The sequence below is a fragment of the Euleptes europaea genome, chromosome 17 (genome assembly GCF_029931775.1).
Source record: "Euleptes europaea isolate rEulEur1 chromosome 17, rEulEur1.hap1, whole genome shotgun sequence".
Taxonomy (NCBI): Eukaryota; Metazoa; Chordata; class Lepidosauria; order Squamata; family Sphaerodactylidae; genus Euleptes; species Euleptes europaea.
In genome coordinates this window covers 42090410-42114888 of record NC_079328.1, presented here as the reverse complement: position 1 = coordinate 42114888, position 24479 = coordinate 42090410, and the positions used below count along the sequence as shown (strand labels likewise).

Sequence of the window (24479 nt, the reverse complement as noted above, 5' to 3'; positions counted from 1 at the left end):
CTCCTATAGGAGATTGCGGCTCTAATGGAAAATAAAACGACTCGCAGTTTGATCAATGCAAAAAAATTAGCAGCGTTTAATAAGGGTTTCTACTTACTTGTTAATGAAAAAGTGCTATGAGAGGATGGGAAGCCGGGAAAGTTGAAGAAGCAAGAATACATCTCTGCATGCACAAGCAGGTACCTAGCAGGCGGACCAAATTGGGGCTCATCTGTCAACATTAGTTCTTCATTATTCTGTGGGGAAGGGCTGTGGCTCAGTGGTAGAGCCTCTGCTTGGCATGCAGAAGGTCACAGGTTCAGTCCCTGGCATCTCCAATTAAAGGGACTAGGCATGTAAGTGATATGAAAGACCACTGCCTGAGACCCTGGAGAGCCGCTGCCGGTCAGAGGAGACTGACTTTTATGGACCAAGGGTCTGATTCAGTATAAGGCAGCTTCATCTGTTCATGTGTGATTCAGTAAATATATAATAAAATGGTGGCTGGATGGTGACCAACAGTAGAAGAAAAAGAGGGGAATAGAACCCAACCTGGAAAACGGAAGTTGGATACCCAAGGTTAGATTGGGTGGGATGAAAAGAATATATATAAATAATGAAGCTATATAATTTATTAGAAGCGCTATATAAGAATTAAAATTATTTAAAAACCATTAAAATAGCACAATAGCATTTGTTAAGGTTGATGTCTGTCACCACAAGCCAAACGCGTTTATATGGCCTTCCTCAGTCTAGTTAAATCATATAAAAACATGCACACACATTACAAATATATTTACATGTACAGGCAATATACAACAGGCCAGGCATGTAAATGGTTATATATATTACCAATTGCACCAACATCTGGTGGTTAAGACAATACCAGGTTTTTATGCTGGGCTGTATATGTCTCCCGCATAAGTTGTGTGCAAATATCAACCTATTCAAACAGTAATATATACAACCATATAGGCCAAAACGTGTTTGGCTTGTGGTGACAGACATCAACCTTAAGAAATGCCATTGTGCTATTTTAACGGTGTTTAAATAATTTTAATTCCTATATAGTTCTTCTAATAAATTATACAGTTTCATTATTTATATATATTCTTTGCATCCCACCCAACCTCGGGTACCCAACTGGTGACCAACAGATACAGGGAAAATCTTGACCAAACAACTGATTTGCCATCTTGTTGGATGTTTGTGGCATTTCTAATCATATTTGGCATGTTATTCCAGGGCAGGTTTGGTTGAAGATTTGGTATATTAAACGTCTTTGACTTGAATTCAAAGGCTTACCTAAATGACCCGGAGCTTGGTAACCCTGATCGTAATTCCAAATGAATTGAGTTGTGTTGCGGGCGAAGCATTTAGTCCTCCCAGGAAAATGCTTTGCTATTGTTCAGCAGATTTAGCCAGCGAAGAGTTCTTCCTCCCTGCTCTTCTGGGCTCCAGTCGGTTTGCTCTCCTGTTCCATCTGGTGTCAGAATCGTACAAATGACAGCTCGGAGAGGTTAGAATGGCCATAGCCCTAGGAGGTCTCGAGGAGGTAACAATATACAATTTTCCGTGGTTCAAGGGTAGCCTTATCCTACTGTTCTTCATTACAGTACTGCAGTGAGATCAATTTTATTAAGTTGTAAGTCTTGGGGAAGCCAACACCATTAACTACGTGCTGGACCAAATAATTTTTTTTTTATGTTTGAGCATTACAGTTGTGGGTTTTTCTCCCCTTTCCACTTGCTGTTGAGAGAGAGAGAGACAGAGAGAAAGGATTTTATTCGATGCATGGAATTTTAAGGACCATTTCCCACAAGAGGGATGGTGACTTTCATATAGGGAAAACAACATGCATTCCAGGTGTACGCTAACAGGTGTACCTGCCTTTTTGTGTACTCATTTTTTTTTTTGCCATTACACTCTCTCTACTTGCTATTGATTATTAAAGCTATTGCTTGGCCTCGTGGACTTCGGCCATAGCTGACCCTGAACTCACCAGTAATTCCAGCCTGTATAATCTTTTACTCTGTCTCTTTAGAACTGGTCTCTTTTTTAGATGACACCAAGTTAGGAGGGGTAGTTAATACCCCGGAGGATAGGGTCAGAGTTCGGAATGACCTCGATAGACTGGGGAGCTGGGCCATAAGTAATAAAATGGATTTCAATAGGGAGAAGTGTAAGGTACTTCACCTAGGCAGAAGCAACATAAGGCACAGGTACAGGATGGGAGAGAGTTGGCTTGACAACAGTACATGTGAAACAGATCTGGGAGTCTTAGTGGACCACAAACTGAACATGAGTCAAGAATGTGATATGGCGGCTAAGAAGGCCAATGCAATTCTGGCCTGCATCAATAGGAGTATTGTGTCTAGATCAAGGGAAGTAATACTACCACTGTATTCTGTATTGGTCACACCTCACTTGGAATACTGTGTCCAATTTTGGGCTCCACAATTTAAGAAGGATGTTGACAAGTTGGAGCTTGTCCGGAGGAGGGTGACCAGAATGGTCCAAGGTCTGGCATCCATGCCCTATGAGGAGAGACTTAGGGAGTTGGGTTTGTTTAGTTTGGAGAAGGGAAGGTTGAGGGGAGACATGATAGCCATGTTTAAATATTTGAAGGGATGTCATGTTGATGAGGGAACTAGCTTGTTCTCTGTTGCTCCAGAGACTAGGACACGGAGTAATGGATTTAAACTAATAAAAAAGCGATCCCACCTAAACATTAGGAAGAACTTCCTGACAGTGAGGGCGGTTCGATGGTGGAATACACTGCCTCGGAGGGTGGTGGAGTCCCCGTGTTTGGAGGTCTTTAAGCAGAGGCTGGATGGTCATCTGTCGGGAGTGCTTTGATTGTGGGATCCTGCATGGTGTGGGGAGGGTTGGGGTCACTGGGGATGTGGGGGGGAGGTAGTTGTTAGTTTCCTGCACTGTGCAGGGGGTTGGACTAGATGACCCTGGTGGTCCCTTCCAACTCTATGATTCTATGATTCTATGAAAAACTATCTTTCTAATTTTTCTCTGAAACATGGTTGTGATGTTTCTGCTGCAGCCCACCTTGAGGAAGATTATGAACCAGTTGTTGAAGACCAATGAATGATGGTTTCGATGCTTGTCATTTGTGGATAACAAAGGGAGTTTTTGGTAATGCATTCAGCTGAATCCCCAAGGTTATTGGAAGATAAAATGGCGGAAGGGTGAGCCCTGTATGTAGGGTTGCCAGGTCCCTCTTCGCGGGAGGTTTTTTGGGTGGAGCCTGAGGAGGGCAGGGTTTGGGGAGGGGCTTCAATGCTATAGAGTCCAGTGGCCAAAGCAGCCTTTCCCTCTAGATCAGAGTTTCCCAACCTTTTCAAGTGTGAGGACCCCTTGCAATATCATATTTTTCAAGTATGAGGACTATAAATAATGTTGTTTAAAAACATCAAAAAATTTGCACGCCCATCATATGATAGTAGTTGTACTATTAGTATTCATTAATTTAAAAAATATGTAATGACAAAAAGATCAAAATGTCAGTGCACATATGGATTAGCGGCGCCCCTGCAATATCTCTGCACCCCCCAGGGGTCCCCAACCCTCCAGGTTGGGAACTCCTGCTCTAGATGAACTGATCTCTATCTACTGGAGATCAGTTGTAATAGCAGGAGATCTCCTGCTAGTACCTGGAAGTTGGTAACCCTGCCTGTATGACACCCTAAACTCCTTTGAGGAACAGCAGGATAAAAATGGGTTGCCAACAGATGGGTTGATGGAAAGATGTACAGCAAGTTTTGCCATTGTGCTATTTTAATGCTTTTAAAGAATTTTAAATTTTGCATAGCGCTTCTAATAAATTATATTTGTAATATTTCTACATAGACTTATATAAATCTTCCTCTCACCCAACCTCGGGTACCCAGCAAGATGTACAGCAAGCCAGTGGCTAAAATTGAGCCAGATCCTGTTGTGTGTTTTTCATGCGATTTGTTTCCCACCAAGCTGGGACTCCTCCCCCTCCAACCTGCCCCATAAAAGTTCCCCATTCCAATTTTCAGTCACATAATTGTCTGACAAAGTGGGCTGTGAACCATGAAAGCTGTTATTGAAATAAACCTGGTTAGTCCGTAAGGTGCCACTAGATTTTGTTTTATTTTACAACAGTTGAGGAAGATTAAAATGATGGAAGGGTGAGCCATTCCATCTTCTTAAACCTGTTATTAAGGCTTGGTTGGCCAAAGACATCCTACAACAAATGTGTGGGATATTTGGTATTGGTGCCGTGGATTACTGCAACAACCTTCGGAGATAAAAAATTGACATTTAAAGGAGGTTTCAGATCATACTATGGCCTACAACAGAGAGAGCACTGTGTGTGCATGACTTCTGGGCATGCAGCACAATTCAGCAAAGTATAGTGGTCAGACTAAGATCTTGAACACCCAGTTTCAAACCCGCACTATTCCATGGAAGCTTGCAAGAGGCAAGCCCAGTGCTAATGACTGGGAAGAGCTTATGGGGATAGGAACATGAAAATCAGTGTTGCTTTGACACAGTGGTGTAACTTCTGGCGCAAACCTAAAAGTGACTTCATTGTGTTGGAGCGATGTTCCATGATTCCACCAAAACTCTGTGGTTGAAGCCATAGAGTTTCAGAGAAATCCTAGACTGCTATTCCAACATGGTGATGTCAATTCCAGGCTCACGCTGGAATTTATGTTACGGTGATGCTCCCCCTGCTGGCCAGTTGAGCTGTGGCAAGTCAGCTGCTGGAGTGGGAGACCTGGCAACTGCTTCCTGACTTAAAAATGAACAAAATATTAACAAGTCATCTCCAAATTGCTGAGTCGTTTTCATGATAAAAGTGCTTTAGAAAGTGCTAATAGAAAGAGTTCTTTTGACTAAATCTGCCCAAATTGGGGGTCTGTTGTCAACAGTTTGGTTCCAGAAATGGTTGACCGTAAGTTTTCCATTAGCAGCCAGTATAGGTTCAGATGGCAGTTCTTTAAATTAAATTTATATACTTGGACTCTTTTTATAGGTTTCAGCCTTATAAAACTGGCGGGTTGGCATCCTGATTTATTAACGATCAACTCTACGGGACACGCGAGCTTTAAAGAGATTGAATCCGGCGTTAATGTTTGTGATTTGCGTCTGGAATGTGAGAATGCTCTAAAGGTGCACCTAGTAAATACGACAAAATGGAAAGTGAGGATTGGAATGTGGTTATTGGAGGAAAGTTGACACAGTCTTCAGTGGGTTATTAAACCGATAGCAGTTCAGAGCCTTACAGAGCTTGTTCATTGTGTTGTTCTCCTACAGTCTGTTTTACTGAAGCTCCTATGAAGAGCGGTTAAAACGCTTAGGGCTGTTTAGCCTGGAAAGAAGGTGGTTAAGGGAAGACTTGATAGAGATCTATAAAATTATGCACGGCTTGGAGAGAGTGGACCGGGAGAAGCTTTTCTCCCTCTCTCATAATACCAGAACTCGGGGTCATCTGCTGAAGCTGGAGGGTGAAAGATGCAAAACTGATAAAAGGAAATATTTCTTCACATAACACATAGTTAGGTGGTGGAACTCCCTGCCCCAGGATGTGGTGATGGCTGCCAACTTGGAAGGCTTGAAGAGGGGAGTGGACATGTTCATGGAGGAGAGAGGTATTCAAGGCTACTGGTAAAAATGGATACTAGTCATGATGAATACCTATTCTCTCCAGGATCAGAGGAGCATGCTGAATATATTAGGTGCTGTGGAACACAAGCAGGCTGGTGCTTCTGCAGTCGTCTTGTTTGTGGGCTTCCTAGAGTCACCCGGTTGGCCACTGTGTGAACAGACTGCTGGACTTGATGGGCCTTGGTCTGGTCCAGCAGGGCCTTTCTTATGTTCTTATGAAGGAGGAAGAAACTAAAAGCACACACAAAAAAGGGTAGAAAGGCACTTCCTTTGAACAAGTATCAGTTCAGTTGTAAGAGGTGACGTGAAAAGTAGATTTCTCCCCTCTTTTCCAAATGCTTGGGCCGCTGATGGGCTTTTAACTGCTGGAGATTTTAACGCGGGGTTTTCTGTAGCTAATCGGCTGGTATTACCGTGACAGCTGTTGATGTTGGAAATGTGTTGGTTTAAACATTGAGAGATCCTATGATACGCTAAAAGCTTATGCATTGATTTTTAATATTTCCTTCTCTATCTAAAGGGTACGGCATGCTGCGACTGCTCTCCAGAAACAGTACGGTGTTTTTTTCTATTAGTGGATTTTTGCTCGCTTGCACAGTGCAGCGCATTTTGTGAAATCTGGTTTTCGGTGCCTGGTGTTAATTGAACCCCGCCAGGGCCACACCACAAGGTCCATGCATCTCGTGAAGTAAACAACGTACCTTTGTTTTGTTCTGACGTGTCTGGGTTGGTCAATGCTAATTGTCTTTCCCGTCTCAGATATGAGCACAGTTTTATTGACCATCTGTGGCTTTTTAAGGGATGATAAAATGGCAACTAGGAGGGAAGGTGGCATGGTATATAGCCTGATCTCATCAGATCTCGGAAGCTAAGCAGGGTCGGTACTTGGAAGGAAGACCTCCAAGGACGATTCTGCAGAGGGAGGCAATGGCAGACCACCTCTGCTTCTCACTTGCCTTGAAAGCCCCTTGCTGGGATTCGCCATAAGTCGGCTGTGACTTGACGGCACTTTACTCACACACACAAAATGTGTGAAATCTTCCTTTACAGTTAGGAATAATTTTACTCCATGCTAGCACCGGTTTAAGCTTTTTGTGCGTGGACTTTGTGGAGAGCTGAGGATTATTCCTTGAGGCTCACAGTACTGGAACCAGCCCTCAGCAAGCTAGGGTTGCCAACCTCCAGGTGGGGCCTGGAGTTCTCCCAGAATTACAACTGATCTCCAGATGACAGAACGAAACGGCAGCTCCAGTGGCTGAACACCCTTCCTTCCATGGGCACCCACCCCCCCAATCTCCAGGAATTTCCCAACCCAGCGTAGAGAACCCTCATTTTGGCAGCCCTTAGTAGATATTGAGGGGTGATATGTGTGGAAACAGAGGATTCTCTCACGGCACTGTCTCTGACCTGGGATGGTCCATGCAGTGTGAGAGAGGTTGTATGGTTAGTGTGGTGGGCCAGTGTGGTGTAGTGGTCAAGAGAGTCATACTAGGCTCTGGGAGGCCCAGGTTCAAATCCCCACTTGTGCCATGGAAGCCCGCTAGGTGACCTTGGGCCAGTCACATTCTTGCAGCCTAACCTACCTCACAGGATTGTCGTGAGGATAAAATGGAGGAGAGGAGAATGAGGTAAACTGCTTTGGGTCCCTATTGGGGAGAAAGGTAGAATGCAAATGAATTAAATAAATATCGCTCTTAGATTGCCAGCACAATGCTTTGATACTCCCTTCCTTCCACACATACATTTTGTTTTTGTTTTAGGTTAAGGAATGTACAAATATCTGGACATTAAATATGCTTCTTTTAATGTCTTAGGAATGAATCACATATTCCCCAAAGCTGAGGTATAAAGCAAACCTAAGTCCTTTTCTAATGTTACAGCTGAATGAATCGGGACCGCGTACTACCTCCGGTCCTCACAATATAAGTGGTTGCCGTGTTGTATGAGCAGAGGCAATGTGCATTTTTTGCTATGTGTGTACAACCTCGGTGCACCCGAGTTGAAACTCTGAGAAATCCATCAGTCAGTTCATGGTAAATGTGTGGGTTCACACAGCGTAGTGATGGAGCAAACTGGAATGATCTATGCGTGGTTGGTAGGCTCCTGATGCAGACGATTGTAACAGCTGAAAAAGCCTATAGATTGCAGTCTTGCTTATAGACAGACCAAGACCCTTGACTGACCATCTCTGGGTCAGTCTTGTCATAGTAAGCACTGGGGAAAAGGTCATAGTGTGAATGTAGACGGTGCTAGCAAATTGCAAAGGAGATTTTAGAAAAATGGGGTGTAGTGTTTAAGATTGGCTCAATAAAGGAAGCCACAGCCTTCAATTTGCAAGATCTGAGCAAGGCTCAGGACTTTCATTCATAGGGTCGTCATGAGTCGGAAGCGACTTGACGGCACTTAACACACACAGTGTTTAAGAGCGGTGGTTTGGAGTGGTGGACTCTGACCTGGAGAGCCAGGTTTGATTCCCCACTCCTCCACATGAGCGGCGGAGGCTAATCTGGTGAACTAGAGTTGTTTCCCCACTCCTACACACAAAGCCAGTTGGGTGACCTTGGGCTAGTCACAGCTCTTAGAGCTCTCTCAGCCCCACCTACCTCACAGGGTGTCTATTGAGGGGAGGGGAAGGGAAGGTGATTGTAAGCCAGTTTGATTCTTCCTTAAGTGGTAGAGAAAGTCGGCATATAAAAACCAGCCTTCTTCTTCTTCTTCTTCTTCTTCTTCCTCCTCCTCCTCCTCCTCCTCCTCCTCCTCCTCCTCCCCCCCTCATAGGGTGTCTGTTGTGGGGAGGGGAAGAGAAGGTGATTGTAAGCCGGTTTGAGTCTCCCGTAAGGGGTAGAGAAAGTCGGCATATAAAAACCATATAAAAACCAACTCCTCCTCCTCCTCCTCCTCCTCCTCCTCCTCCTCTTCTTCTCCTCCTCCTCCTCCTTCTCCTCCTCCAACTCCTCCCCCTGCATGTGTTTAATTGTAGTGGAGTACTTCCCTGATTAAAAATGTCACTGTGTATTGCCTATAATTGTGTGGGTGGCATCTGTCTGAGCAGCTAAGCCCAGTGTAGCTACGGCTGCATTTGGTCATAAATTCAGGGACCTGGAAGAGTTGCAAGTCAGAGTTTCAATGTGGACAGGGTTGTAACTGGAGCTACTAGGATGCTAATGAGGCCGAAAACGGCTGCCGCAATGCTTTTTTGGGTCATGATTACATTCTTCTGTGTTGTCTGAATCAACCCGAGATATTATTCAACCTGTTAAACTCATTAAGATTGGTATGATTGTTACAACCTTTTCAAGATCCTTTGAATTCTGCAAAAGTCTCTTTTCCTCTTTTCCTAGGAGACTTAACATTTGCATGAAAACTATCTTCTGGGTAGGGAAAACGAAACAATTAAGAATTGAAACGTGGTCTGTTAGTTTTTATTAGGAGATTTAGCCAGTTTTTATTAGCAGGCATTAATTAAATACCGTCAATTTTCAAAATACTGTACATGATCTGAGATAATGTAAATGCTGAGTCCTGTCTGTAAGTGATGAAACTAGAGGCTTCTGTGTTGGGGCCATTTAACTTAGTCTTTCATGCAAAGAGTATGAGAGACTGCCTTTAAGATGGGACCAAACCAAGAAGGGGTCATGGCTCAGCCGTAGAACATCAGCTCTGTATGCAGAAGGTCCCAGGTTCAGTCCTCGGTATCTCCAGTTTAAAGGATCGGGTAGTGGGTGATGTGAAAGACCTCTGCCTATGACCCTGGAGAACTGCTGCCAGTCAGAGCAGATAATACTGTACTTGAAGGACCAGTGATCTGACTCAGTAGAAGGCTGCCTCATTTAGAAAGGGGCTGTGGCTCAGTGGTAGAGCATCTGCTCAGCATGCAGAAGATTACAGGTTCAGTCCTCAGAATCTCCAGTTAAAAGGATTGGGTAGTGGGTGATGAGAAAGACCTCTACCTAAGACCCTGGAGAACTGCTGCCAGTCAGAGTAGACAATACTGACCTTGGTGTGTCAAAGGTTCTGACTCAGTAGAAGGCGGCTTCATGAGAAGGTGAATAAGAATTTTCCAGGCATGTCAATAAACCAAACAACCCTCTATATCGTTTTGGGAGGGGGGGCATAACAAAGGAGAATGGTCTTTGCTAGGCAGTGGAATCAGAAAGTTTCCCCTAAGATACATGATTGGCTATCGAAAATAAAAGAGGTCTATATTTTAGTGAAGTTAACCGCTTACCAACAAAATAATGATATTAATAGTGTGGACCTCTTATGGACAAGAACGATTGAAAGAATAGAAATGTCCATTTTGTAATGAGATATAGTTTTGGTTAAGCAAGGAGGAGTTACTCAGGTAGAGCTGTAAAGTATTTTACGTGGTTTTGTGTGATTATGCGACTATCTGTTTTTAGTTTTTGTATATATCTATTGTTAATTGTATAATATCTTTTAAAAAAAATCTGAAAAAAAACTTGAAGGAGCCTCTAAAAAAATCTATGTCGTTTCCTCTGGGGAGCCAGCGTGGTATAGTGGTTAACAGTGGTGGTTTGCAGCGGTGGACTCTAATCTGGAGAACCAATTTTGATTCCCCACTCCTCCACATGAGAGGCAGGCACCAATCTGGTGAACCGAGTTGGTTTCCCCACTCCTACACATGAAGCCAGTTGAATGACCTTGGGCTAGTCACAGTTCTACCTGAGCCTCGCCTACCTCACAGGGTTTCTGTTGTGGGAAGAGGACGGGAAGGTGATTGTAAGCCGGTTTGATTCTTCCTTAAGAGGTAGAGAATGTCAGCATATAAAAACCAACTCTTCTTCTTCTTCTTAAAAAACTTTGCTGTGGTCCAAACTTATTCCGAGTCTCTTCTTGCTGGCAGGTGGCCTGGGACGAGAGCTGGAGAATGAGACGAGGGAGATCCAGGCTTTGGAAGAGAGGAACAGCGTTACGAGCCAGGAAGAGAGAAATGAGGAAGATGAAGACATGGAGGACGAGTCAATTTACACCTGCGATAACTGTCAGCAGGACTTTGATTCGCTGGCAGACCTGACCGATCATAGGGCGCACAACTGTCCTGGAGGTAATGTTAAACTAGCTTTACAATTCTGACAGGTGGTTAGCTGGGTAATTGGACATAGCAACAGCTTGAGGCCTCGAGTGAGATTAAAGAATTAATAATGTAATTTTACAGTTAATGTAATTTTATTGTGGTGCCATGGGTAGTCTTTGTTCATTTCTTTTTAATAAAATTAAAATAAAAAGCAACTTTGGTTTTTTTCCCCCCACTTACAATTCTGACAGTAATTATATTAGATTTTTTTTCTAAAAAAAGACCCTTAGTGTGGTTTTCATCTTTTTATAAGCAATAAACTTCTAGGCAGTTCAACTCTCCCTCTCCCCAGACTCTTCCCACAATTCCACAGTTGTTTGGTGAAATTACTTATAAGCAATCCAAATGCTGCGGATTGAGGTAAGGTGTTTTTTGAGCCCTTGGGGTGAATGCAGGTATTTCTAAGGCAAGCGTAGTTTGCCTTAGATAGGTGTGTATTTCTTTTCCAGATGCCTGAAAACTTTTAATTTCCTCTAGGAAATTAAAATAATGCTAACGGAAGTTGTAGGAAGGGTATCCGGGCGGGGGTTTCCATTGCTATCAGGAGGGGCCAACATGACAGCATGCAGACCCTATTCTGTTTCTCGGGGTTCAGGGCAGAATATCGGCCTGACAACTGGGAAGACAAGAAAGTTTCTGCTCTCTGCCCAGTGTGTTGACGAGTACAAATCCTATTCCCAGGATATGAAATTTTTAGAACTGTTTTCAGCATGTGATGAGGTGTGTCCCTCCAACCCAGGTCTTCCTTCCGTCTGTTTGCTATGACTGGTGGAATATCTGCACAACAACCAGAGAGAAACACTGTATTAGGGATAGTAGTAGTGTAGGCTGGAAGAGTAACGGTAGCCATATTGCTTGGGGGGAGACACCTTCCCTAGGTGTGTGCATATCGATAAACCCGAACAGAAAATAAACCCAAAATTAGCCATTTCGGTAAATTTCCAGTTCAGATTTCCCGAATGCACAAACCTGAGGAGAAAGCTGAAGCTGAATAGGCAAAACTTTACAATGATTGTCTATGCAGGAGGGGGGGCAACCCCTTCCGAACCCCTTAAAATTGGACCCCCTGACCCAATCTTCACCAAACTTTGGGGTGTGTGCAAGAACAGCCACTTCAAGCCACGCTGTGAATTTGGGGACTCTACATTGAAAAATGACCCCCCCAGGGCCGAATTTCTTTGGGAAACCTGGAAATAAGCCGAATGCTCATATTTACCGGTATGGGTATTCGGCTTATTTCAGGTTTCCCGAAAAAAATCGGGCCCAATAAATCCGAACCCGAAATTTAACAATTTTTTTTTTTTGCACAGCCCCAACCTTCCTTGTCTTGTGAGAGATGGCATTCTCGCGGGAGGAGGGGTTGGCTGGGAGGCAGTGTTTAAGGGCTGGAAGCTACTAGGCCAGGACTGATGAGGAAGATGAGGGAGACAACGCAAGAGGAAGATTGAATCCCCTCGGACCTGCTGTTCAAAGAGGGGGGAAAAGATGGAATATTCATTCATAGAACTCCTAGCATAATGTCTGATTTGACTTTCGTAATGTGGGCTGTGTTGTCTTTACCCTGCAGCTAGGAGTACCAAACTCCAGGTGGGTCCTAGAGACTGGGTACCCAAAGGTTGGGTGGAAAAAAACTAAATTATGTATAGAAATATATTTATTTTCAGGTCTGATATCTATATTAAAAACATTTAAAATGGTATTAAAAGAAAGCACAATGGCAACTAATACAGGTTGATAAACTAAAACCACAATCCAAACGCGTTTTGGCCCCCTGGCCATCAGTGATCTAATGACATGACTTATAATGCACGGCAAAACATATTACAACATGTAAACCAGTATTATAGGAAAATAATAACAAGAATCCAGGTATTTATGTAGGGATGTTTTCCAATTTGTGCCCAGCATGGTGTAGTGGTTAAGAGTGGTGGTTTGGAATGGTAGACTCTAATCTGGAGAACCGGGTTTGATTCCCCACTCCTCCACATGAGCGGCAGAGGCTAATCTGGTGAACTGGATTTGTTTCCCCACTCCTACACATGAAGCCAGCTGGGTGACCTTGGGCTAGTCACACTCTCAGCCCCACCTACCTCACAGGGTGCCTGTTGTGGGGAGGGGAAGGGAAGGTGATTTTAAGCTGGTTTGATTCTTCCTTAAGTGGTAGAGAAAGTCGGCATATAAAAACCAACTCTTCTTCTTCTGCTCCTCCTCCTCCTCAATATCAGCCTAACCTGTCCCTCTGGAGTGCTGTTGTGAAGGTAAAATAGCAGAGAGGAGAATGAAGTTGTAAGCCCCATTGGGGATCCAACGTCTAAATAAACTAAAAATAGATGTAGGACCCTAGGCCCAAACTCGTTCTCCCTCAAAAAGTGAAGACTGGGTCTCTAGGTGTCCATGGCCTTATTTGTTTTGCCCATTACCTTGTTTGTGTGATGGGGAGGGAATGTGCCTCCATTCTTTTCCACTGTATTGTGAGGCTCTTCAGCCTGGTGGGTCTGAATCACATTTGAGTGCTTATATCGCAAAGGGGAGAAAGCATTGAAGACTGTAGTGGAACATGAATGGGATGGAAAATAGTGTCTCTTGAGTTGCTAATCTACAAATTTTTGTGACGTTTTCTTCTTCTTTGTAAGGCCTTGCATGACACACTTGAGTTTATAATGCATAGAATTCGGCAAGTGAGATTCCTCTTTCTCTGCTTGAAGCAGAGAAGTGTCCTGTGCGGGCCCAAATCAATATAGGTATTTATTTGGGTTGATAATGTTGCAATTGCAGATAATATAATATAACTAATGACTTCCTAAGGGATGCTGAAGTTTAGAAGACCCTGCAGCTTGGGAGCTGTGCAAGATCCTAGGCTGTAACTCGGAAGAATAGGATAAACCACCTACTTCCCTGGAATCCCTTAGAAATTCATTATTGCACACTGAAGTTTTATAATGCATGTCAAACTGGCTGCCTTGACACTACTTGAAGTTTACCTCCATTTTAGCCTCCCCTCTTCATGTGGTCGAGACTTTCCTTCTTCCAGAGCAAAACTGAGACTTCTCTCTTTGTCCTAAATTGGTTCTATTCAGATTTGGATGACAATAACCATCAGGTTGGGAGGGAAGGTGGCATGGTATAGCCTGATCTCGTCAGATCTTGGGAGCTATGCAGGGTCGGTACTTGGAAGGGAGACCCCAAGAAAAATTCTGCAGAGGCAGGCGATGGACAACCACCTCTGCTTCTCACTTGCCTTGAAAGCCCCTTGCTGGGGTCACCATAGGTCGCCTGCAGCTTGATGAGACTTTACACACACACAACTTTCAAGTTTCCTAGATGCCTCCTTGGAGCATAGTGGCAGTATATTGCTGTGGTACATGAAATTTGGGTGCATTTACACACGTTGTGCAAGACGGTCAACACATTTTACTAGCCCATGAGAAGTTTTATATAGCCCACATGCTGAGAATTGATAATGATAATTGATGGCCTCAATAGAGACAAGGTGAGATCACCCGGTTGTTCCTGCCCCCAGCTTGATATTTAAGGTTGCCAGGTCCCTCTTCGCCACTGGATGGAGGTTTTTGGAGGAGAGCCTGAGGAGTGCACGGTTTGGGGAGGGGAGGGACGTCAGTGCCATAGAGTCTAATTGCCAAGGCGGCCATTTTCTCCAGGTGAACTGATTTCTATCAGCTGGAGATGAGTTGTAGTAGCAGGAGATCTCCAGCTAATACCTGGAGGTTGGCAACCCTATTGTTAATTTCAAATTTCTGTAATGCTTGTATTGGGTCAATAGATGTCGCTGTAATGAGGCACACAACAATAGCTTATGTTCAGGCCCATTTAGATTCCAAATCTACTGTTTCTACTATAATTATCTGCAATGGAATGGCACTAACAATCCAGCATTTGTGGGTAGACGCAGTTGGGTGGAAATGCAGCCTTAAAATGTTCTAAATAAATATATGCATATCTTACACAAACCAGTCGTAAAGAATCCAGGAACAAGAAACCAGAAGGGAAGATCATGAGCAGGAAAAAAAGATCCTCTCCAAACTTATGGTGCTATCCATTCTTGCCTGTATGCATTTTTAAAAACTGACAAATGCTCTTGTGTAATGCAGACCCACGGAGGCATTTGTGCAAACTAACCCTTAGTGGGAGCTGTTGGTGTTGAAATAGCATCTTTACAACTGCAATAAAATTTTTAACAAAATTTATGCCATAGGCTTAGATTGTATATCTTATAGAAAGCAGTGGTAAACAAGATTTCAGCGCAAAATATCGGGTGCATTAATCCAGGGTTATACTATCCAGAACTCTTCTCCCAATTCCTCTTTTGTACTTACATTATGGTCTCCCCGTCTAACTAGTGTCCTGCCTGTGAATGTGTTTGAGATGTTTCGTTGGCTACTTAGGGAGATTATGTGACGTTTAAGTCTCCATTACACAAAATCATTAGTATTGTTCTCTTGTGTTAATTGTTCTGGAAGAGTTACTGCCCCCGGTTCCATTCTTGCAATCCTCAATTGGGTTAAAGTCCCCAGACAGAATCCCCACAGAAAAACAGAGAGTAGGAAGAATCCATACTTTGATTAAAGGGATATACAGGGTGACTACATTATATTAGTCTGTCTTGCTCTTGCTTTCCTTTCTTAGCTGATTTAAGGAGCAATCCTAAGCATGTAGTCAGAAGTTAAAAAGTTAAAGGTCCCCTGTGCAAGCACTGGGTCATTCCTGACCCATGGGGTGATGTCACATCCTGACGTTTTCTAGGCAGACTTTGTTTATGGGGTGGTTTGCCAGTGCCTTCCCCAGTCATCTTCCCTTTACCCCCAGCAAGCTGGGTACTCATTTTACTGACCTCGGAAGGATGGAAGGCTCAGTCAACCTTGAGCCGGCTACCTGAAACCAACTTCTGTCGGGATCGAACTCAGGTCATGAGCAGAGCTTGAACTTCAGTTCTGCAGCTTACCACTCTGTGCCACGGGGCTCTAGTCAAAAGTTAGTCCCATCTTTTTTTTTAATAATAATAATTTTTTATTTTCCAAAACATATAGACAGATATATCAACAACAATAGATTAATACGTTAAAGGAATAAAAACAAAAAGACAATTAATTATTGTTGAAATTACAAACTAATTAAGATAAACATATGACTTCCCCTACATCTCCGTCTTTCTCTTAATAAAGTTATATACTCTTTGGCGACAGTTCTAATCCTTATATTGCAAATAATTATTAATACGTTTTCCAAATTCATCTTAAATTTGTATATAAATATATATAATACAGAAGTCTATTATCTATCATGTTTCCAATTGTCGTAATAATTATATATTTTAATATAAGAGCATTCTTAAAAAATAGTATAAAATGGATTAGATCAAAGAATAACCCTCAAATTTCCCCAACTGCAATTCAGTTTCACAATATATTCTCCATGCCTCCCATTCTCCCCAAAATTGAACATTATCTTTTTGGTTTATCAGTGCTGTAAGTTTTGCCATTTCCACCAATTCTAACATTTTTTGTATCCAATCTTTTTTGTCTGGAATATCCGATGATTTCCATTTTGCTGCATAAATCAGTCTTGCGGACGTGGTGGCATAGATTAAAAATGATCTTTGAATCAAAACAGATTGCGGTATCATACTGAGCAACATCAACTCTGGTGATTTAGGTATATTGTCCTGTATTATCAGACTTATTTCATTGTAGATCATGTCCCAGAAATTTTTTGCTTTGTCGCAGGTCCACCACATATGGTGAAATGAACCTGTTTCCATGTTGCACTTCCAACATTTCAGGGACATAGTAGTATAGATAGATGCCATCTTTTTAGGTGTTAAATACCATCTATAAATCATTTTATAAATGTTTTCTCGTAAAGATTGCGCAAGTAACATTTTCATGTCCCGAGACCAAAGTCTTTCCCATTTAACCAATAGTATATCATGGCCCAATGTTTGTGCCCAGGTAATCATAGATGGTTTAATCCGGTCTTGTTCGCAATGTATTTCCAGTAATAATTTATACATCTTAGAAATTAGGTGGTCATTTGTATCCAATAAAGCTTTTTGGAAAGGTGATTTATTTTTAGAAAACCCTATTTTCGAATCCAACATATAAACAGAATTTATCTGGTGATATTGAAACCAGGTCAATAGGTCTTTTACACCCTCATAGTTTTTCAATAGAGGTTTATTACCTTCCCACTTCAAAAGGTCCTGGTGTATAACAAATTCCGCGGGCCTAAGTGGTCTTAAGGTCAGCATTTCTTGTGATGATATCCACATCGGTGTCTTTGGCTCGAGCACATGTTTGTATTTCTTCCATATCTTAAATAAAGAAGATTTAACTTTGTGTTGCTGAAATTATGTATGCATTTTTACCTTATCATACCATAAATAACCATGCCATCCGCTTCTATTATCAAAACCCTCTAGGTCTAGTAGTCATGTATTAGACAGTTCCATCCAGTCTTTTAGCCATACTAAAGCAGCCGCTTCAGCGTATAATTGAAGGTTAGGAAGTGCAAAGCCTCCTCTGTCTTTGGAGTCCACAAGATATTTATAAGCAATTCTTGGTTTTTTCCCTTGCCAGATGAAATTCAATAAGTCTTTTTTCCAGATATTAAAAAGTTTTACTTGTGAGATGATTGATAAATTCTGGAATAAAAACAATATTCTCGGTAAAATATTCATTTGAGTCATTGAAATACGTCCCAAAAAGGAGAGTTTTTTTAATTAGACCAGCTTATCATGTCTTTTTTAATTGTTTCCCATAGTTTAAGATAATTATTGTTAACCAAGTCTTTATTTTTAGTAGAAATCCAAACACCCAAATATTTCACTTTGTTTACTCTCTCCCATCCAGTAGATAACTGAAATCTTTTCTGTTCTGCATCTGTAAGATATTTAAATATTGTTTGTGTTTTTTCTTGGTTTATCTTAAATCCTGAAACTCGGCCATATGAGTTCAATATTGCCAGCAGGTTGTCCGTTGATTGAAGTGGATCCGCTAAAATTAATAGGAGATCATCCGCAAATACTCTCAGTTTAAATTCATGTTTATTTATTTGTAATCCGTGGATGGTTTCCGTATCCCTTTACAGCATAAAGTTTCCAGGACCAAAATGAAGAGTAGTGGCGAAAGTGGACAGCCTTGTCTTGTCCCTTTTTGAATATCACAATTATCTGTCATAGATTCATTGACCAAAATCTTTGCTTGTTGTTTCGTGTATATAGCAGTTATGCCTCTCCTAAAATGTTCCCCAATGTTCATACTTTCTAATACTTTCTTCATGAAGTTCCAAGAAACCATGTCAAATGCTTTTTCTGCATCCAAGAAGACAAAAGCTGCTTTGTGTTGATTATGATATTCATAATATTCCAGTGCATCTAATAAAATCCTAAGATTGTCCTTAATTTGTATTCCAGGTACAAAACCTGCTTGGTCTTCATGTACTAAGTCCTTAATAAATTGTTTAACTCTATTTGACAGAACCGAGGCATATATTTTATAATCCACATTCAATAAAGAGATGGGTCTGTAATTTGATACTTTTTCTGGGTCTCTTCCAGACTTATGGATCAATGAAATAAAAGCATGTGACCATGTTTCAGGAGATATTCCTGTATCCATTATTGTATTACAAACCATCAAAAAAGGATTCAGTAAGTTTCCCCTGAGTGTTCAGTAAAACAATGCAGTTATTCCATCTGGGCCAGGTGATTTGTTTATTTTTTGTTTAATGATAGCTTCTTCTAATTCTTCAATGGTAATGGGGGCATCTATATAATGTTGTTGGGCTAAAGAAATTTTTTTCATATTTATTGAATTCAATAACTTTTCTATCTTATCAGAGATATCATCTTTTTGGTATAATTTTGTATAATATAATACAAATTCTTTTTGTATATCCTGTGTGGTAAAAATCGGACCTCGTGCAGATTGTAGTTTAGTTATAATCTTCTTTTGAAAGGAATCTCTCAACTGACCAGCCAAGAATTTACCAGGTCGATTTGCTTGCTCAAAATACTTTTGCTTTGCAAGTCTCAGGTTTTTATTCATCTCTTCTGAAACCACTAAATTCAGCTGGTGTTTAAAAGTGGATATCTTACCGTATATACTCGCGTATAAGCCGAGTTTTTCAGCCCAAAAAATGGGCTGAAAAAGCCGGCCTCGGCTTATACGCGGGTCAATACGGGGGGAGTGAGGGGGAGGAGGGAGGGGGAGGGGGGAAACTTACCGCCGTCGCCGCCGCCGCCGGGCCCGTGCTGCTTCCTGCCGCCGGGAGCGGCCTGGGGCAGCCTCCTGCAGCCGCAGGAAGGCTGCCCCGGCCCCCGCCGCCATTTTTCCCGGGCGGGAGGGGCCATGGGAAGCCTCCTGCAGCCGCAGGATGGCTGCCCAAGGCCCCCCCGCCCCCGCCGCCATTTTTTTCGGGCGGGAGGGGCCTTGGGCAGCCTCCTGCAGCCGCAGGATGGCTGCCTCGGCCCTTCCCGCCCCCCCGCCATTTTTCCCAGGCGGGAGGGGCCTTGGGCAGCCTCCTGCAGCCGCAGGATGGCTGCCCCGCCCCTTCCCGCCCCCTCCCCCGCCATTTTTTTCGGGCGGGAGGGGCCTTGGGCAGCCTCCTGCAGCCGCAGGATGGCTGCCTCGGCCCTTCCCGCCCCCCCGCCATTTTTCCCAGGCGGGAAGGGCCTTGGGCAGCCTCCTGCAGCCGCAGGATGGCTGCCCCGCCCCTTCCCGCCCCCTCCCCCGCCATTTTTTTCGGGCGGGAGGGGCCTTGGGCAGCCTCCTGCAGCCGCAGGAAGGCTGCTCCGGGTCCCCCTGGGCCTCGCCGCCACTTCCTCCCGCCGGGAGCGGCCTGGGGCAGCCTCCTGCAGCCGCAGGAAGGCTGCCCAGGCCCCCCCGGGCCACGCCGCCGCCGGACCCTCGCCGCTGGAGAGCCTTTTAGGTAAGCCTGTGGGGGGGGGAGGGGTTATAAGCCGACCCTCGGCTTATACGCGGGTGCCTAATTTTTCCCCATTTTTGGGGAGAAATTAGGCACCTCGGCTTATACGCGGGTCGGCTTATACATGGGTATATACGGTAAGTTTGATATTATTTTTCATTTCTTCTCGTGATTCCCAGAGTATATTGTTTGTTAATTGTAATTGTGTCCTTTTCCAGGCCAAGTGTTTCTGAATCATAAAACCTCTCAATACCGTTTTAAAGGCATCCCAAACTATATTCAAAGTGGTTTCTCCATTCATATTTATTTTTTTAAAAATCTTTAATAAGAGTATTCAATTCCATCTGTATTTTTCATCTTTCAAAAGATTATAATTCAATCTCCATCTGAAGGCTTGTCTGTTATTCCATTAAAACAAAACTGGGTTATGATCAGAAAAAGTCCTTGGAATGATATGAACTTTACGTAATTGAGTAAATATTGACTTACTTGCCCATATCATGTCTATTCTGGAGTAAGAATCATGTCTTGCTGAATAGAAAGTGAATTCTTTAGCTGTTGTGTTCATTGTTCTCCAAATGTCCTGTAGTTTGAAGTCCTCCATCATTTGAAAAAAGTTTTTTAGTAGACATCCTTCTTTGTCATCTTTAGCCTTTGTTTTTTTGTCCAGGATAGGCAGAGTAACTCCATTAAAATCTCCCATAATCAAAATCTGCTCTTCAGCATGTTGTGATATTAACTCATGAAGTTGAGCATAAAATTTAGTTTTCCCTTCATTTGAAGCATAAATCCCAATTACCTTCGTTTTTTGTCCCAATACTGTTATTCTGATTATCACAATTGAGAAGTTAGTCCCATCTTATTCATTGGGGCTTACTCCCAGGAAAGTGTTTTTAGGATTGCAACCATAAACTACCATCTGAAGCAGAGCCCCACCTTTCTGAGCCCATTGACTTCAGTGAATATAATGTAAAGTAATGTAATGTAATGAGAGCCAGTGTGGTGTAGTGGTTAAGAGTGGCGGACTCTAATCTGGAGAACCGGATTCCCCACTTTTCCACATGAAGCCTGCTGGGTGACCTTGGGCCAGTCACAGTTCTCTCAGAACTCTCTCAGCCTACGTGGAGGAAGGCAATGGCAAACCACCTCTGAATGTCTCTTGCCTTAAAAACCCTTCTGGGTCGCCATAAGTCAGCTGTGCCTTGACATCACAATATAATATAATATAATATAATATAATATAATATAATATAATATAATATAATATAATATAATATAATATAATATAATATAATATAATATAATATAATATAATATAATATAATATGTATTTATGTGCATGAATATATAAATCATGTCCTGACCTGGATGGCCCAGGCTAGCCTGATCTCGTCAGATCTCAGAAGCTGAGCAGGGTCAACCCTGGTTAGTTTTTAGATGGGAGACCACCAAGGAATACCAGAGTTGCTGTGCAGAGGAAGGCACTGGCAAACCACCTCTGTTAGTTTCATGCCATGAAAACCCCAAAAGGGGTCGCCATAAGTCGGCTGCAACTTGACGGCACTTTACACACACATAAATCATAATATATATTAATATATTATATACTGTATTCATTAAATATGACAGAGGAACTGCTTAGACTTTTTTAAACTCAGGGTTATCACATCATTCACATGACAAATGCCACAGGCAAGCTGTCTTTGACCATGACTCACATCTGTAACTGTATGTACTAACTATTTGATGCCAGATTATATTTTGCTTGTTCTGACCAGCCTCTAGGTTTGCATTAGCACATGCAAATCTTTATTTACCTAGAAAAAAAATCCTGCATTAATCTTTGTTTGGAAGGGTGGGGGAATGTTTTGTCTTTTTTGTGGTCTCAAAAACGACAAGAGTGCTTTCTATTCCAGATCAGATCAGATTTCTTTTCAATCGACACCTACTTTCCCACCCACTGGGACAGGGTGCCTTCTCATAAATTTCTGCCTCTCCGGTTTCTCAGCTTGTGGACGGAGGATCTGCAGCACATTAGCACATCAATGAACTGGACATTATGAGGTTATGGCTGGGGTCCCTCAGCATTTCTTGAGGTCCTCTTCTGCTGTTGAGAACTTTATGGGTTGTCTGTTTTCAAAATGGCAGTGGAGCTAGGCGTAAGAGTGCCAGCTCAGAGGTGGCTGGTATTTCCGAACAGCTATGTACAGTAGATGCTAGATTGCAATTAAAGAGGTTCTTGCAGTTGCTAATTGTAAAATGCCACATCACCGGAGCCCTGGGTGTACATTTTCTGTGTGGTCTGCAATTTTAAATTGTCTTCTGGGTGCCACCTAAAGGAAACAGCAATTGCCTCATTACATTGCGCAAAAGAGCTGGCATAGCCTCGTAAGTAAGAGTCCCGGCTCTAATTTGGGATGCCTTTGATTTCTGTCTTGCCTGCGGAACTAATCAGGGCTTCAGACAGATGATCTTGTTGATCTGTGACAGACTGCATCCACACCTCATTGGGCATTACACTATTAGGGCACAATAGCAATACTTTAGAATGGGGGTGCATCCATTCATTATTAGGTATTGCACTCTTTTGTGAAATATCAACAGTTTGTAACTGGATTATCTAGTCCATGGTTGAAAATCCAGTTGCAAATGATAGCTACAATGCAACAAGTCACAACTCTCTTAGAGCTCTCTCAGCCCCACCTACCTCACAGGGTGTCTGTTGTGGTGAGGGGAAGGGAAGGTGACTGTAAGCCTGTTTGATCCTCCTTAAAAGGTAGAGAAAACTGGCATATAAAAACCAACTCCTCTTCTTTTTTTCTAGGTTTAGCTGCTTACTCTCCTACCCTGTTATCCAAAGGGTTCATAGTGGCCTATACAGGGTTAAATTCAAAGGTGTCCTTCTGGGAGAAGAAGGATTCCTTCCATAAGAGAAAGGTGCTTTGGGATCCAACCTGTAGTCTCTACCTCTCATTTTACCCTCGTGGCAGTCCAGGATAGTGGGTTGGATCCAGACTAAATTTTCTGCTCCCGCAAGGCACGTCCATCAGTGGAACAAAAGACACGAAGCTGCCTTATACTGAATCAGACCCTTGGTCCATCAAAATCAGCATTGTCTACTCAGACTGGCAGTGGCTCTCCATTGTCTCAGGCAGAGGTCTTTCGCATCACCTACTCGCCTGGTCCCTTTAACTAGAGCCTCTGGGAATTGAGCCTGGGTCCTTCTGCATGCAGAGCAGATGCTCTACCACTGAGCCACGGCCCCTCCCTTCCCTGCCTCCCTGGCCTCCTGCTCCGACCCATTGATCTCCCTGAAATGTTACTCCAGGGAGACAAGGGGGCCTTCAGGTAGTAGCACGAAAGCCAAACTGGGACTCTGCAGCAGGAAAGGGGAATCTGTGGAGAATAAAGCTCCCCTTCCGTTAATGGAAAGTTTCATCTGGATCCAACCCAATATGTTAAAATGAAAACAGCAAGCAGGGATCTGAACTTGGGTCTCCCCGGTCCAACATCTGACCCACTTTTCCACCGTGGTTCTAACCACCGATAGACCATGTTTCCGTACCTTTACTTTAAAGCCGTTACCTTGCATCTATGAATCCCATGTCAGTTATGCACTGTGCAAAATAATACTTCCTTTGCTTGTCCGGGACTGTTGGGACCTTGTTTTGCGCAAGGCGCATTAAAACAACTCTATGCTCTTCCGCAGCTCTCAGGATGAAGTTCCCAGAGGAGTGTACCTTTTAGTTTATACAGCTGTAGCTGTAATGACCTACTGGTTCCCCCCTTTATTTTTCTTTGGCTGAGACAGACTGCTGTTTTATTTGACAGAAACCAGTCCTTTCTCATTAACCTGGCTGGTGTTTGTGCATTTTTTGGGGAAAAGGGAAGTCTTTTGGATGGGAGGAAGCAGTGAAATAATTTTCTTCGTGTACCGAGGCTGCTTTAGAATGCCTTAAACCTGACAAAAATGTAACCTATTAACACCACCCCCAGACTTTATAAGACTCCTGCTTCATAAAATCCTGATTCATGGATCTGTAGCGTAGTAGTTAGAGTCGAATGAGGGTCTGCGAGACCCAAGTTTGAATCCCAACTCTACCATGAAAATCACTGGGTGACCTTCATTCCAGTTATAATCTCTCTCAGCAGGGTGCAGTGGTTAAGAGCAATGGTTTGGAGCGGTGGACTCTGATCTGGAGAACGGGTTTGATTCCCCACTCCTCCACATGAGTGGCAGAGGCTAATCTAATGAACCGGGTTGGTTTCCCCACTCCTACACATGAAGCAAGCTGGGTGACTTTGGGCTAGTCACACTCTCTCGGCCCTACCTACCTCACAAGGTGTCTGTTGTGGGGAGGGGATGGGAAGGTGATTGTAAGCCGGTTTGAGACTTCTTTAAGTGGTAGAGAAAGTCGGCATATAAAAACCAATTCTTCTTCTTCCCCAAGTTATCCGTCATCAAAAGTGATAGATCGGTAGTCATGAGTGATACCCAATTATGTGGGCATTCAGGAGAAGCTAAAGACTTTTTTTGTTTTGTGAGAGGGTGTAGTGTGCACAACCATTTTTTTCCTCTTCAGATTTTGAGATGGACAGTTATCAGAATTCCAGGAAAGCCTGGCCTGTGCTCGATGGTTGAGCACTTCGGTCTTGGCGGGCTCATTGACCCTGAAAACAAAATAACCTCCTGATTATTTTGTTTCCTCTCCATTATTGGAAGGACAGAAGCACCGTCGCCTAATGGGCTCCAGAAAAGCCAGCAAGTGTCAAGGGCATACAACATTTCATGCGTCCTTGTTGC

General features: G+C 43.0%; 1 protein-coding gene across 2 annotated transcripts in view; it reads left to right on the top strand.

Moving 5' to 3' along the window:
* The window catches only part of ZNF423 (zinc finger protein 423), a 278862-nt gene that overhangs the window by 25905 nt on the left and 228478 nt on the right, over window positions 1–24479 (top strand). For both annotated transcript variants that reach the window (XM_056862230.1, XM_056862229.1), the window contains exon 2: window positions 10502–10702. In XM_056862230.1, the coding sequence (XP_056718208.1) occupies window positions 10606–10702 (97 nt within the window). In that variant the 5' untranslated portion in view covers window positions 10502–10605. The remainder of the gene's footprint in view (window positions 1–10501; window positions 10703–24479) is intronic.